This window comes from Bidens hawaiensis, unplaced genomic scaffold (assembly GCF_021521415.1).
Source record: "Bidens hawaiensis isolate Kalapana, Puna unplaced genomic scaffold, B.hawaiensis_p1.1 tig00026238_1, whole genome shotgun sequence".
NCBI lineage: Eukaryota > Viridiplantae > Streptophyta > Magnoliopsida > Asterales > Asteraceae > Bidens > Bidens hawaiensis.
In genome coordinates, this window is record NW_027494230.1 from 122,806 (window position 1) to 138,062 (window position 15,257).

The 15,257-nt window shown below is 36.6% G+C and overlaps 3 protein-coding genes and 1 pseudogene across 3 annotated transcripts; 1 reads left to right on the forward strand and 3 right to left on the reverse strand.

The window, feature by feature from the left end:
• Window positions 1-1,117: 1,117 nt before the first annotated feature.
• Window positions 1,118-2,802, forward strand: LOC143573203 (protein FAR1-RELATED SEQUENCE 5-like). Its single transcript, XM_077058144.1, has 3 exons — window positions 1,118-1,158; window positions 2,158-2,528; window positions 2,601-2,802. The coding sequence occupies exons 1-3, from the start codon at window positions 1,119-1,121 to the stop codon at window positions 2,793-2,795; spliced, it is 606 nt and encodes a 201-aa protein (XP_076914259.1). The 5' UTR covers window position 1,118; the 3' UTR covers window positions 2,796-2,802.
• Window positions 2,803-3,458: 656 nt separating this feature from the next.
• On the reverse strand, window positions 3,459-6,035 carry LOC143573204 (putative CRM domain-containing protein At3g25440, chloroplastic). The gene is made up of 3 exons (XM_077058145.1): window positions 5,704-6,035; window positions 4,923-5,330; window positions 3,459-4,014 (listed from the first exon to the last, which is right to left on the reverse strand). Exons 1-3 carry the CDS (start codon window positions 5,929-5,931, stop codon window positions 3,502-3,504), a joined length of 1,149 nt encoding a protein of 382 aa, XP_076914260.1. The 5' UTR covers window positions 5,932-6,035; the 3' UTR covers window positions 3,459-3,501.
• Window positions 6,036-8,325: 2,290 nt separating this feature from the next.
• Window positions 8,326-8,825, reverse strand: LOC143573205 (calmodulin-like protein 3 pseudogene; annotated as a pseudogene).
• Window positions 8,826-11,369: 2,544 nt separating this feature from the next.
• On the reverse strand, window positions 11,370-14,068 carry LOC143573222 (uncharacterized). Its single transcript, XM_077058155.1, has 5 exons — window positions 13,755-14,068; window positions 12,629-12,789; window positions 12,503-12,533; window positions 12,321-12,417; window positions 11,370-11,435 (listed from the first exon to the last, which is right to left on the reverse strand). Exons 1-5 carry the CDS (start codon window positions 14,058-14,060, stop codon window positions 11,371-11,373), a joined length of 660 nt encoding a protein of 219 aa, XP_076914270.1. The 5' UTR covers window positions 14,061-14,068; the 3' UTR covers window position 11,370.
• Window positions 14,069-15,257: the final 1,189 nt, after the last annotated feature.

Genomic DNA, 15,257 nt, shown 5'->3' on the forward strand with positions numbered 1-15,257 from the left:
TTTTTAATTTTGTTTTATTGGTTAAATGTTTTTTTTTTTTTGTTTTTTTTTCTAGGTTCTTAACAAACGTTATGTTTTTTGTTTTACTGAATTCGTGTCAACTCACCACCATAACGTCTGGGACTGAAGGTTGGTGCCGCAAGACCCTAATTGGGCCAAGTGGCACCACCTCAATGGACCAAAATTTTGTTTTTAATTTTTTTTTATTGGTTAAATGTTTTTCTTTTTGTTTTTTTTCTAGATTCGTAACAAACATTATGTTTTTTGTTTTACTGAATTCGTGTTAACTCACCACCATAACATCCGGGACTGACAATGCTCGGGTTTTATCGACTCACCGCGCAACGTCCAGCACCGACAACGCTTGGGTTTTACTAACGCCCGGGTTTTACTGAACTTTATTTTAATTTCGATACCATAACAATCGATATCGTAGCAAATGTGAACAAAATCGACAAAATTCGTGTTGGCCCACTGTCGAAAAGCTCGGGTTTTTACCAGCGCCCCAGTTTTACCGACTCACCCGCCCGAATACAAGTCGAGTCGATGTTTCAACGATCAGGTTTTACCAATGTCCAGGTTTACCGACCAAATAAACATTGTTTTAAATATGCTTTAAAAATTACAATATGTTATACGAGTGTCGTAGAGTCACTAACTCAGTGTCTTGGACCGACCGACGTCAGCCCATCGATTCACCTTAATTTTTTTTTTTGTTTTGTTTTAGTTCCAGTACCATAACGAACGTAGCTAATACTGACTAAATTTGTGTTGACTCGCTGCTGTCGTCCGGGGCCAACCAACGCCACCCCATTGTCCTGCCTCAATAGCTACTATTAACTGAATTCGCGATGATTCGCCATTGCAACACTTGGGTTTTACCGACCGATTTACCACGCAACGCACAGTTAAATCACTAGTTTTAATAGTAAATAAATACCCATCCCGAATATTTCGCGTTTCAGATTTATCCGTCGGGTGCAGGTACGGGTACAGCACAGGCACAGTTATATATATATATATATATATAATGAATATGCTAGATTATCACTTTTTCTTTCTTTCCTACATTTTTGTAGCTGTTTTGGTGTTGTCCGCCGGTGAATTTGTCGGCGGCGATGATCGGCAGTGGTGGCGGAGAAGATGCAGCCCAATTAGGTCATCATCTTTCTTCTCTTACTAATTTATTTCAACAGTTTTTTGATTGTATTGTATGAATCACAATCTGAAGTATGATCCAAATTCATAACTTTCCATTTGTTGCTGTTAGTAATAGTAATCATTATCCTTCAATTGAGAAAAATTTATTATTAATAGCCAGTTTTTGGTGCTTGGATGTACTTTCAAGATCCTATCATTTTGACATTTAAATATCAATTTTAGGGGTGTAACTGTAAACGAGCCGAGCCACGCCTGAGCCTGACCTCTGCTCGTTTATAGAGAGCTCCAGCTCGGCTCGTTTCAAGCTCTATATATAAAAGCTCGAGCTCGGCTCGTAAATAGTTTTTAAGCTCAAGCTCAGCTCGGGTTCAGGCTCGGGCTCAACTTGTATATTATTTGTTAACTAATTTATATACATAGTTAATTATTTTTATATGTTTTGAGAAAGTCTTTAACAAGCCTAAACTCGGGTTGAGCTCGTGTGCCGTACCATAAACGAGCCGAAGCTTGGTTGTGTAGTGTGAAATTAATACATAGAAGTCTAAAAGAGTTAAAACTTAAAAATAAGTTGGGCTCGTTAAGGCTTGGCAAGCCTGAATGATCTTCCCATACAAGGCTTGAGCCCGGGCTTGATAGCTAAACAAGCTTTATTTGAGGCTCAGGCTCAATAAGGCTTGGCTTGTCTCGAGCTTTTTAACGATCCAGTCTCAAATTGCTCACGAGCGGCTCGGCTCGTATTTTTCTCGTATATGATGGAGGATTGTGTGTTGTATCAAATGAACTAGTAAATACAGTTTACATTTCACAAATTATTTATATGCATATTAACAGTTAAATTGTATTTAACTGGACAATTAATAAATACACAATCCTCTATTATATAGGAGTGAAATACAGCCTTACAGAGCTTAATAATAAAAATGACTATGCTACCCTCAACTAATATTATACTCTTAACACGCCTAATGTTTATAACAATGGATGTTAATTTTGCAGCAGGGTTAACAGGAGATTATGCAGAACCATGTGTAGGTATGGAGTTTGACTCAGAGGATGCTGCTAAGAAATATTATGACGAATATGCAAGACGCGTAGGGTTCAAAATGCGAATCGATCAGTGTCGTCGATCTGATGTTGATAAAAAGATAATATCTCGACGGTTATCTTGTAACAAAGAGGGTTATTATACAAAATCCAAGAATCAGTTTGGGCAAATAAGGAAACAACATACTAGTTCAAGACAAGGTTGCAATGCCATGATGCTTGTTCGGGTTAATCAGTTGGGAAAATGGGTTGTTACTAGATTCGAAAAAGAACATACTCATCCGCTAGTGTTTTCGCCTTGTGGGTCTGTTGATAATGAAGGGGTAAGTTGGTCATTTTACCTGGCGTGAGTGTTATTTTGTTTTAGTTTTTCTTAATTATTGGAAAATATGCAGGATTGTAAAGAACGAAGGATTCAGGCGTTGGCTGAAGAGTTGAAGCATCAAGATGAACTGATTAAGTTTTATCGAGAGCATTTAAGCATGTTTTTGAGAGACGTCGAGCAACAGACACAAGTTTTGTCAACAAAAATACAAGTAGCTGTTAATAATATGAGAGAGATGGAATCAACAGAAGACGAAGAACACTAGATGTATGTTTTGTTCTTGTTTATTAGAGGTAGTAGTTTCAAGTTTCAACCGTGTATAAGTTAATTTGATTTTTGTTTTTATCTAAATGTTTATGTGAAAGTCCATTTTTAATGCATACAACTTCCTAAAATTGTAGATTATTGTTTCTTGCCAATTACCGTATATCTATTTGCAAAAACAAATACTTAACGAGCTGAGCTCGAGCCCTCTTAAATTAAACCGAGCCGGGTTCGGACTCGGCTATGCTTAGCTCATTTACACCCTACTTGCAGCCAGATCATAGAAGGAAACAAGTGACAGTTGGATTGTAAGATTATTTAAATCTTCAACTGAACTGAGTATTTGTTTCTGCATATTTTTGATTTTGTTTTCATGTATAAAGTCTTTGCTGCATAAGAAGCCAAGTCCGTATATTGTTGTAGTTGCATTACATCTTGTTTAAAGATTTTGGAATTAGTTGAAAAGTAGGTGTAAATATCAAGAAACAATACTAGGACTTTTTAAGTTTTAAAACAAAACTAGATTATTTATTAATTACATGTTACCCACTGTGGTTGTGCCACCTCTGCAAGAAAGACTGTAACCATAGTCAAAAGTTTCAAGTTTTGCAAAGGTAAAACATAAATCAAATTGAACAACTTGAATGCATTTAGAATAATTAAGATTAGTATTAATATTCTTATCAAGTCAATTAACATTTCAAATATCATCTTCTCTTCTTTATAAGTGAAGCAGCTCTCAGAACCACGCGATCGACCTCGTCAAATTCTAATTCTTTTTCCTTCTTCGAGTTAGCAGATATCCGCCTCAAGTGCTCCTCAAAATCATCTTCAGCCTCGTTACTTTCTACACAAAACTTATCAAATTCATTTAAATAAAGCGGTTTTTCATCATTATCTTCATCTGTTTCACGATCTGTCTCAAAAATATCAGACAAATCTTCTGAATCCGAAACTAGTTCTGGGCCCGTCACATAATCATCATCATCTTGAAAAGTATCATTTTTAGCGATGACTTGTTCGAGTTTCTCTTTGGCCTCAAGTTGTATCTTTGAATATTCTTCAGGCTCAACAACTTCAGTGTCCGATAATTCTGTTTCCAAATATACCCCTGGCCCGTTTCCAGCTTTTGCGCGAAGTAGCTCAAGATCTTGTTCAAGTCTAGGAATGTATCTTCTAACAGCACGAAGCGCGTCTTTATATTTTGATTTGTCTAACGCCTACAAGATAAAAAAAATGATACTTATTTACACACACTATCCCATTTTAAAGACATTATTGCATACTTCCATTATATATATATATATATATATATATATATATATATAAACTATTTTTACCTATTTTCTGTTTTTGCAAAATTAATATGATAACAAAGTAATGAACACTATTTTATGAAAAGTAAGATGATTTCTATTAAACTAAACAATTTATGACATTGTAGCATTGTAAACATTAGTTGACTGTTGTCAGTTAACCCGTACAACAGTTGGCCTGTCTCGTATTAAGTTAATTTTCTACATTTCGCACAATTTACCAGTTATCAACAAATAAATCCTAATCGACTCATTTCTTAAAAATTAGTTAGAAATTTGCCACTCCTCTGTAAAGTTGTTCAAAAAGCTTGGGGCTCGCTCGTAGTTTGCTCGAAGAAAAGCTCCTTTAAAAATGAGCCGCACCAACTTGGCTTGTAAACGAGCCAAGCCCAAGCCAGGGTTGGCTCAGCTCAGCTCAGCTCAGTTCGTGGCTCACTCGATAACTTGGCTCGTTTAGATTAAACACCAGATTTTAACGAGCCAAGCTTGAGCTTGGCCTTTAAGCTCGTTCAATTGGCAGCCCGAGACAGCTAGTTTACGTCCGAGCCCGAGCCCGAGCCCAATCCGGCTCCGCTCGGCTCGTTTACAACCCTAACCCTCTAGCATAAGCGTGATCGGGAAAAACACATTTCCGTTTTTAGCTAAGTTTCTTGATGGCATGCTATCACTAATATACAATCCAAATCGACCCATTTCCACATAAATGACTTGGAACACCTTTTTCCAACGCATTTGACCCGTTTCAGTTTCGGCTAAATTTCTACATGTGGCACATTACAATAAAAATACATAAACAAAGGTAAAAATCATACCTTTTTCCTAGGTAGAGTAACTCTAGGCGACATAATTTCAGTAGGCGGCTGTGAATAATTCTTCCCTCTATACATAATAATAGTGTCATCGTTGTCAATATCGAGCACAATTCCACCACTTAATCTTGCAAGCTCAACCGCCATATCTTTAACTTCATCGGGAGTAAACGTTTTTATTCTCACTTGTAACGTCTCGTGTTTTTTCCAATGTAAATGCATGTTGAGGATCACACCTTGATATATTCCACGTCTTCCAATAGGCACATAATTCTTGCTTTTCTTCCCCATTTTCAAAAAATAAAAATGTTCTTCCGGTGTCAGTATTTCTGGATCATGCGTCGTTTCTGATGACTCTTTTGGTTCAATCTTGTTTAGAGCTTCCAGTAACTGCTTCTCTTTTCTTTGAGCCTGTAAATAAGTTTCAAATGCTATTTAAGTATTAATAAATTAATCGAGTTGATAAAGCTTGTAATTAGGGGGGTAAACGAGCCAAGCCGCTCGTGAACTACTCGAGGTTGACTCGAATCGAGCTGAACTTAAACAAGCTCATGCATGAAAATAGGCTTGTTTAATAAAGAGCTCGAGCTTCACTAACATAGCTCAAGCCAGCTAGCGAGCTTAAACGAGCCTATTATTTATATAAATTTTATTTAATATATATTTATTTAATAAATATTATCATACATGAAATTACTAAATACTATATATATAAAATAAATAATAGGACACGAGCCAAGCTCAAGCCTAGTCGAGCTCGGGCTCGTTTATAATCAAAACTAACCTTTCTCAGTTTGAATAGAATTTTTTCTTCTGCGGTCATTCTTTCATAATCTTTTTTCTTCTTATATCTAAATGACTTTAACCACCTCACAACCGCTCTTTTTCCCTTCAGTTTTTTCCTCTTCGGTTTAGCTTCACTTGGACCGTTTGCCACCGTGTCGGTCCAACAGCTCGTTTGTGGCTCTAAAACTTTGGGAACCATGTCCATAGGAGCCGAGTGATACCACATGGTACCACACGGGAGGTATCTTTTCGTAACATATGATGTTTCATGATCCCGAACCTTGTGTATAACATTAGAAAAACTACTACAACATGAGATTAGCAGAAAAATCCTATAATAGAGGTAGTAAAACATCTTCTCAAAAAAAAAAAAAAAAAAAAAACTGGTAATTTTTAATCCTGCAAAATTACTATCTTTTTTTATAAATAACTAGAGTGTCAAATGTTAGGCCCGTTGATTATACCCGTACTCAACTAACCCGACTTGACCAGGTTTCACTTATACTCGCTTAACCCGACCCGAACAAACCATTTGCCCAAATGCCCGAAAACTGATTGTTATTAGGTTCGGGTATCGGTTACACCATTACTCCGTTAAACATTAAAAACCCAAATAACCCGAACTGATTAACCCGACTGCAAAACGGATTGGCTATCGATTGTAACATTATGCAGTACAAAAGCCCGAAACCCAAACTACCCGATTGCGATGCGGGTCGGTTATCGGGCACGATATCATACACGAAAAACCCAACTTGATCAACACCCACATCAAATTGTTGATTTTTAGGAGGTTTTATGCATTAAAAACCCTTAAAAAACAAATTTTGTTGATTTAGCCATGAAACATATTAAAAAAATTAAACATTATTTGGTGAAATTTGAGTTGAAATCAAGTTAGATGTACCTGGGATTGTGGAGAAATTGGGAATATGTTAAAGGGTTGAAGATAAGAAGATTCTTCTTCAGGTGTTTCGATTTGCAGAATGCCATTGAAGTCACAGCTCTCATCATCATTTCTTAATTTTCTGTAATAACATCAATTAGGGTTTATTATCAGACTTGTGGCAATATTTGGGTGAAATACCAGACAGACACACTATGGAATTGTAGACACAACAAGGTCAACCGGTTAATAACCGATCCTACCCATCGGTAAGTAACCGATTTATATTTTTTATTTCAAAATCGGTTGTAAATCGGTTAACCAATTTTTTTTATTATTGTTATATTAAAAAACTGGTTTTTACGATTATTAACCGGTTCAGTCTAAGCGGTCAAAACCGGTTACTACCCGACCCAAAAAACCGGTCTAACTGGTTAATTCCCGCAAGAAAAGAACGGTAAAAACCGGTGATCAAGTATGGGACCGGGTATGGGTTAACTTTTGAAACTTCTAGTGGTTATGAGATTTAGGTGTTGTTTATTTTTCTCAGAAGTAAAATGTGTAGTGTGTGAATCACATCTGCAGGCATCTGTAAAAGAAGATGTGGTCTTGTGAACCAAACCTAAGTACTCGGCAAGAAGAAAACTGTTTATTTTTAACGTATGTAGGCTGCTAATATGTTGGTGGTGGTGTACAAACTCTGAAAGTGGGGGGTGGTAGACGATTATAGTAGACGGTGAACAGTGGTGGTGGTGGTGGTGGAAGACGATGGGTAGTGGTGATGGACGGTGGTGGTGGTGTTAGACAATGGGTGTTGGTAGGATGTGAAGAAGTGCGAAGAAGTTGAATATTACCTTTTTTCTAAGACCATAAAACAATTTTCAGGTTTTTTTTTTAAACCAAACCGGCAGACATAAGCCCATTACAGACCTTTTAAGTAAAAACAAACAGAACCTTAATGGTATACATGTTTACTTGAGTCGATTACTCGAAAACATATACTAGTTTAACAAATTGTATGACGGATATGATTTTACTTTTAGTTTATTTTAAGTATATATGGTTTACTCGATCATATTCGTAGTTTCTTACCAATTGGGTTTATTTTAAGTGTATACGGCATATAATATACCTGATTTATTTGAAGTGTATACAATAATAGTTGATAATATACCTGATATTCGACGGGTAATTATCCGATTATCCGACCCATTGCCAACCCCATTAGAAATCCTAATTGTGTCAAATTTATGGGTTAGATTTTTCCTAAGCCGATTTATATGCATATTTGTGTCATGTAGTGTTGAACCCGTTTAAAATTGGTATTGACCCTAATAAACTGGGCACCATACCATAAATCGGCTGCACATTCGAGTACGTGACCCGTAGTGAAGGCGGAGAAACCGAAAGCCTTGCCCAATCAAATTGTTTTATGTTTAAAATTTTTATATTGTTCATTTGCAAATCTTCACACCCCTAATAAATCTTCATAAATCTCCAACTCCATACTATTGACATGACATTTTCTTATTAGTCGATCATTCTCCGTAAATCTCCAACATCCTCTAATACCCTTAATCATCAATTCTTTCTATAAATATCTATCATCCAAATTAGATGTTGTTGAATGTTGGATTAGCATAAAAAACTAAACTAAACATCTACCTTGTGTACCTTATTGAAAAGTAATATGTTACAATGCATACATATATAATTTCTAAGTATCTATACAATTTCCAAATAAGAGGATAATCAAATCATACTATGAAATAAAATCAAGTTTCCAAGCCAGCAAAACCACCTGCCTTCATCATTTGCTTAAACTCTTTGTAGTTAACCATTCCATCACCATCTTCATCCACCTTTTTGATCATGAGCCTACACTCCTCAACCGATCGACCCTGCCTCAACCCAAGGGACCCCAAAACGGACCTAAGCTCTTCCACAGTGATAAACCCGTCCCTATTTTGGTCAAACACGTTAAACGCCTCCCTCATATCCTCCTCTTCATCTCTCTCACCCAATACTGTTTGATAAAGCTCACCAAACTCCTCCATGTCCACGAACCCGTCCTTGTTGACATCAATTTTCTCGATCATTTGTGCAAGATCATCGTCTGGAATGTATATCCCAAGGTTTTCTAGAGAGTTTGCTAATTCTTGTTTTGTGATTTTGCCATCACCGTTGCAATCAAACATCTGGAAAACACGACGTAGCTCTGCTGGATCCATACCACATATGGAAATAACACAATATTTAATGGTTGTTTGGTAATATGGTTTTTTTAGAAGAAGATTGTTATGAAATTATAGCCAAAGGTTTAATGAAGAATAGAAGAAAATATACAAAATAGTAACAAGAGGGTTTATTGAAGAGCAATTACCGTTATTGAGGGGTTTTGTGGTTGTGAGAAATATAGGGAGAAAATATATGAGAATGGCCACTAATTTTGTAAATTGTCATTTTGTTTTAAGTGGTTAAGAATATTGCTGACAATTTGGCTGTTTTATACTCCATAAAAGGATGATTTCTCGTAACAAAAAGAAACACTTGGAAACTACTTTCTTCAAAAATAATTTGACTGAAGTCTTTGCCTTGATAGAACAAATCTAAAAACTTTATAAACCATACAAATAAATTAGAAAAATAGTTGAATTAGTTACCAAATCAAATTGCGGTTTCGATTCTAAGTTTCAGTTATTACACCTTTGGTCAAACGACTTCTCAAACGTAACGCAGATGGTCCATAGGAATTTAAGTTTTCCATCAAATTTTCAAGAAATGGCCAAAGTATTCCGACGTTAAAAAGAAGCAGCTTACATCTAAACTAACTAATTTGAACGGTGATAAATCAAATTTTCGTCATTGATTCATCTTATCCGCATAGGCGTTTGAAGTGCCATATGCAATTGTATAACATAAACTTAACACAATCATTTTCATATTTCTTGCACTACTTTTATAGTGTTTCTAATAACCACCATTAAAAAAACACCACTGCTTATAGGGTTAAGCACAAACAGCACTACCTTATAATTCCAAGTCCAACCACAAACCTAAATTTGACCAAAAGCCACAACTTTTCCAGATGCAACCGGTCACGGTGGTGTTGATATACTAGGCTTCCTTGGATCTGTAGAGAACAAAAATATAAGAAATGGTTCATGTATATCAAATTTTGCACTTTTTACATACAAATGCGCATACTTTTGTACATAAAAAACTAAAAATAATTTATTTATAGAGAAAATTACTGTTTGAGTCCCTGTGGTTGTAGGGCGGAGTCACATTAAGTCCCCTAAAAAATAATTGAACTAGTTGAATCCCTGTGGTACCAAACGTGACCCAAATGAGTCCTTCTGTCATTTTTCTGTTAAAAACACTGTTAAAATGAGGGGTAATTTAGTCTTTTCAACTTACAAAACAAAAACAATACATATTTAAAATGCAAACATCTTTGGGTCATCTCCATCGTGAACTTTTTTTTACATCTCCATGACTCCATCATGCTTTTCAACATTATTTGGGTTTTTTAATAGACCAAGATAAGTATTGTTCTTCTTCTTCTCCATTTTCTAGCCGACCAACACAGTGGAGCTGCTACCGACCAGCCTGAAAGAGTGTGTTGGCTCTTGAAATGGCGGATTGACAGCCAAATTAGGGCAAAAATTGATTAACTGTTGTTTGATTAATAAACCTTCCTAGAAAAAAATTGATGATCAATTGAAGATAAGATTGAAAAATTGGTCGACGCAAAGAAGTTAGGGCTCCATCATATCTTTCCCCGTCATCTGAGCACGAAGCCTCGCCTAAGATTCGAGGTTACTTGCCGGAACCTTGTTATGGGCGGAACCTAGTTCAGCCATCGTCGTTGTTGCTTCTTTCTCTGGAAACCATCTTCTGAACCGGCGAGCAATGCGGAACCCTAGCCGCCGCTGTTACTTATTCGCCATCATATTTCGTTCGCTTTCAAAGGTCGTCGTTACTGAGGGATTTGTGTAAATGTGGAGAGTAGAATGGTGCGGTTGAATCTCAGACGTCAGTGGTGGAAATTACGGCGGTTGGATTTCCAGTCCAGATCTGGAACCGACAACCATCACAGAGACTGGTTTTGTTCTGGTTTGAAAGTGAGCACCGGTTGAAGGAGCGAGGATTACTGGTTCATGACCAGTTATGTCTTTGCTAGATGTGTCGCCGAAAAGCCAAGGGTCGCCAGAATCCCGTTTAGATGGCACATGTATCTTCCTCTGTTGTTCTTCTTGTTCTTAGATGTAAATATATGGAATTATTTTTTGCATTTTAACTATGTATTGTTTTTGTGTTATAAGTTGAAAAGACTACATTACCTCTCATTTTAACAGTGTTTTTAACAAAAAGATAACAGAAGGACTCATTTAGGTCACTTTTGGTACCACAGGGATTCAACTAGTTTAATTATTTTTCCGGGGACTCAATGCGACTCCGCCTTGCAACCACAGGGACTCAAACAGTAATTTTCTCTTATTTATATCTTTTTTAATCTCTAATCATGTACTTACACATGTGTAACACATGTATAGATTATATTTGTCCATATTTGTTTTAGTTTCAGGAGAGATGAATAAACACTGCATTTCAACATTTTTTTTGAAGTTTCAAAAGTTTTTAAGATTGAACAGATGAACGGTTTATTTTGTTTTGGGTGCTGCCGCAATATTTAGTGTTATGCATAGATTCCTCCCCTGTTTATAAAAGTGTGTGTGTCTGTGTATACCATAGTTATTATTGATTACCTTTAACTTAATCACTGTCACTGGATACGAAGTGCTGTGAATCAGGTGCTGTGAACCGCATAGGTGCAAAGGCTGTGTGAGCAGAAACATATCAGTTGTTGAAGTGAAGATTTTAGATGAAACTTTTATTTGGAAAAATTAAAAAAATAATTAAAAGCAAAATGAAGGATTTGCTTTTTGAAACTGATAATCTGATAACATATATATGCTCATACATTCATAATAGTTAGCCAATGTTGAACAATCAGTTCCATACCAGCTCCAACAAATAATTAATTATCCAATTACACGAAAATTTTCTATAAATCCAAAAACTATTACATCAAAATTGTGATTAACTTGAAAATGTGATTAGTGCAGTTGAGTATTTGTAGGAGTGCAAATAAGCCAAGCCACTCTAGAACTACTCGAGATCGGATCAATATGAAACTCAAAACGAGCCGAGCCTTATCGTGCATGAACCTCAAGAAAGCTTGTTAAGTTATCGAGCCTAGGCTCAAGCCTTGTATAGGAAAATCATTTGGGCTTGTCGAGCCTTATGTATTTTTAAAATTTAACTCTTTTGGACTTCTATGCATTAAATTTCACGCTGCACAGCCGAACTCAAACCGAGCTTTGGCTCGTTTAAAGTGCTCACACGAGCTCAAGCCTAGCTTAGCCTCGTTTAATTTTTTTTTTAAATATATAAAAAATAAATAAATATGAATATAAAATAATTAAAAAATAATAAACGAGTTGAACCCAAGACGAGCTCAAGCTTAAAAAAATGACTCACGGGCCGAGCTTGAGCTTTAGAAAAAAAGAGCTCGAAACAAGCAGAGCTCGATCTCTCATAAGCCAAAAACGAGTCTATCTCAGGCTCGGCTCGTTTACACCCCTAAGTATTTGATATAAACTTAAAATTATTAAGAATACATACGATTTGTAGATTATAAGCAGAAAGTGACAACAACTGACCTGTATCTCTCATTCTTCTCTCGCGATCAAATTCAAACTTATCTCTAATCATAGAATCACCCTGCTGCCTATTTCTCCCAAAACCATGATTCTGGTTCTGCTTTCGATATTCAACCAAGTTTTAGTAAATTTACACACAACTTACAAGGTTATCAAAAATATGAGCTGTGAGCATCAAGTACCTTTGTTTCATCAGCATGAGGTGGCCTTCTTCTGCAAAACATAATAAATCAACGAATTTAAATGCTCGATCTAACAATAATCAAATAAACAACAAACACAGATTCCTTAATTAGTATGAATTCAACCTGTAAGGCGAAAAGTCTCGGTCGTCATCTTCAGCAGAATCATAACTTGCACGTTCTTGACCGTGCTTTTTGGAGTAACCTTCATCCCAGTATAACTTCTCCCAATTCTCTCTAAGTTCTTGATAAAGCTCCATGTACTTTTTGCACCAGAGTTCTTGCTCCTTTAATCAAGCATCAAAAACATAATACAATCATTCTCAATTGCCCTAATTACCAAGGAGTGTACATGAAACGAGCCAAGCTGCTCTGTAGCTACTCGAGATCGGCTCGTTAAAAACTCAAATCGAGCCAAGATTAAACAAGTTAGAGCTGTTATCAAGGCTCATTTGACAAGCTCAAGCCAGCATAGGGGTGCAAAAAACCGAGCCATTCATGAGCTCCTCGAGATCAGATGGATAAAAAACTCAAACGAGCCAAATTCGGGCCTCAAACATAGTTGTCAATAGCGAATAGCGGTAAATAGCGACAGGCCACCTATATGCTACGTAGCGAAGAGTGGCAAATAGCGACCGCTATTTCAAATTTAGCGATAAAGGAGTATAAATTTTTTTAGCAAATAATTAGGTTTTATATTCACAAAATAAGCTTTTACGGTGGAACTTGTGGAAGGTGCAACTGTTTGGTCGATAAGCAAGCCTAAAAAATAAGTATCTAAAGCTTTTTATATTAAAAAATAAAATAAAATAAACTAAAAAAACCCCTAAATACCGCTATAATCACGTTAAATGACCGATATTTAGTATATAGCGACCTATAGCCGCATTGCTACGTAGCGCGCTATAGCGCCCGCAATCACTGATATTGACACTATGGCCTCAAATAAAGCCCACTTATTTATCTAGCCCAAGCTCGAGCCTTGTGTATTTCTAAGCTTTACCTCTTTGGGACTTCTATGTAAATTTCACAATTCGCATTACACTGCCCAGCATTGGCTTATTTAAGGTACTACAAGAGCTCAAGCTGAGCTCAAAAGCTCGAAACGAGCCGAGCTCTAGCCTAGTCCAGCTCTGCTCGATTGCACCCCTAAATTCCTTTGAAACCCTAGTTCAGATAACACAAAATCAAAGTAATTGGATTCACAATTAATATAAACAACAATTAAAGAATATAAAATTAATAAACTAACGGAGTCCTTGAGGACAAGGCGAGTGCGACGCATGAACTGGTCACGGAGCTGTTTACGGCGTCTGTTCGGAATATTATCGCGAGGTATCACGAACCGCTCTCTCGGCGGCACGTTTTCGCCGATTTCGTGCATTTCGCCGTCAATGGCCCACCATTCGGACTTGTCGTCGGGTTTCCGCAAGGCGGCGGGTCTGGATTTGGAGCGTCTACGCGTTGGAGATGGGGCGGCGGAGAGATGTCGTGTTGGTTGTAGTTGGACGGTGGTTAGGTGGAGATGTCTCCGGCACCGGCGTGCTAGTGAAAGCATTTGAGTGGAGGCTTTAGTGGCGGCACGATGTTGTGTGACGGAAGGCTGCAACCAGGAAGTGTGTGAGTTGAGTTAGCCGGTGACAAAATAAGATATACGGCTAGCAATAGAGATGAAAAAAAAACAAAAAAATTATAAGACCATCTATGAACTAGTAGCTTTTTACTCTCAATCCTATGTGTTCTAGGCTAACTAAAGATAAATTAACTGGTTAAAGCATTAAGTTCTTACTGTCATGTGACATGCAGTGAGGCTTTAACTAACATATCATGTAACCTTATGGATCACCCACGATACGTTGGTTAAAAACTAAAAAATTTGACCAATTGTTATAGGTGGACCTCATTCACCATTTGGTGAAAATGGCGCTAACAAGCTACCACCCCATCCCTCAGCTTCCCCGTTGCTTTGCGTGACGTGGTGTTAGGACATTGGTAAGCACATGTTCGCCTTGGCTCCCTAGCTAACTCACGACCGGTGGTCTAACCAAGCAACTATAACTTATTTACCTCCAACATTAAAAACATCATGCATTTATCGATTTACGTATCATTATCAGTTGTCCAAGTTATTGATGCGCTTGTAGAAAGGAAAAATATTAGCATGATTTAAATAATAAAAAAAGAGCATAAAAGTTGAACACGCGTTATTCTTGTTGTGGGCATGTAGATGTTTGTGGGGTATGCACTCCAATGGGGAAAAGTCGAAAATTTGTTTGTGGGACAGATAATTAGTGTGTGCAAGACAATTCAAATCCTAATTATTTGAAATTCTAATTTGAAATATCCGAGAATTCGGATTTGAACATACTTTAAGAAAAATGGATAATTCGAATATTTGAGATGTTTTTTATAATAAAGTTTTTAAATACCAAATATTAATAATTAATTAAGTTTTTTTATAATAAAGTTTTTAAAACAACAACAACAATCATACCCATCATATCCCACAAATAACTAAAGTTATCTGTAGCAAGGTTTAATGAGGGTGGGATGTATACAGACCTTGCCTCTATCTCTAAGGATAGAGATGTTGCTTCCAGTGAGACCCCAGCTCAAAAATAAGTAAATAAACAAACAAAAAAAAATAAGATAAAATAAAAGAAAACAGTAGTGTTGAAATACTATACTAGAAACAATATACTAATGGTAACATTTAAGCAACGTTTATAATATACAGACTAAATAATAAAAATAA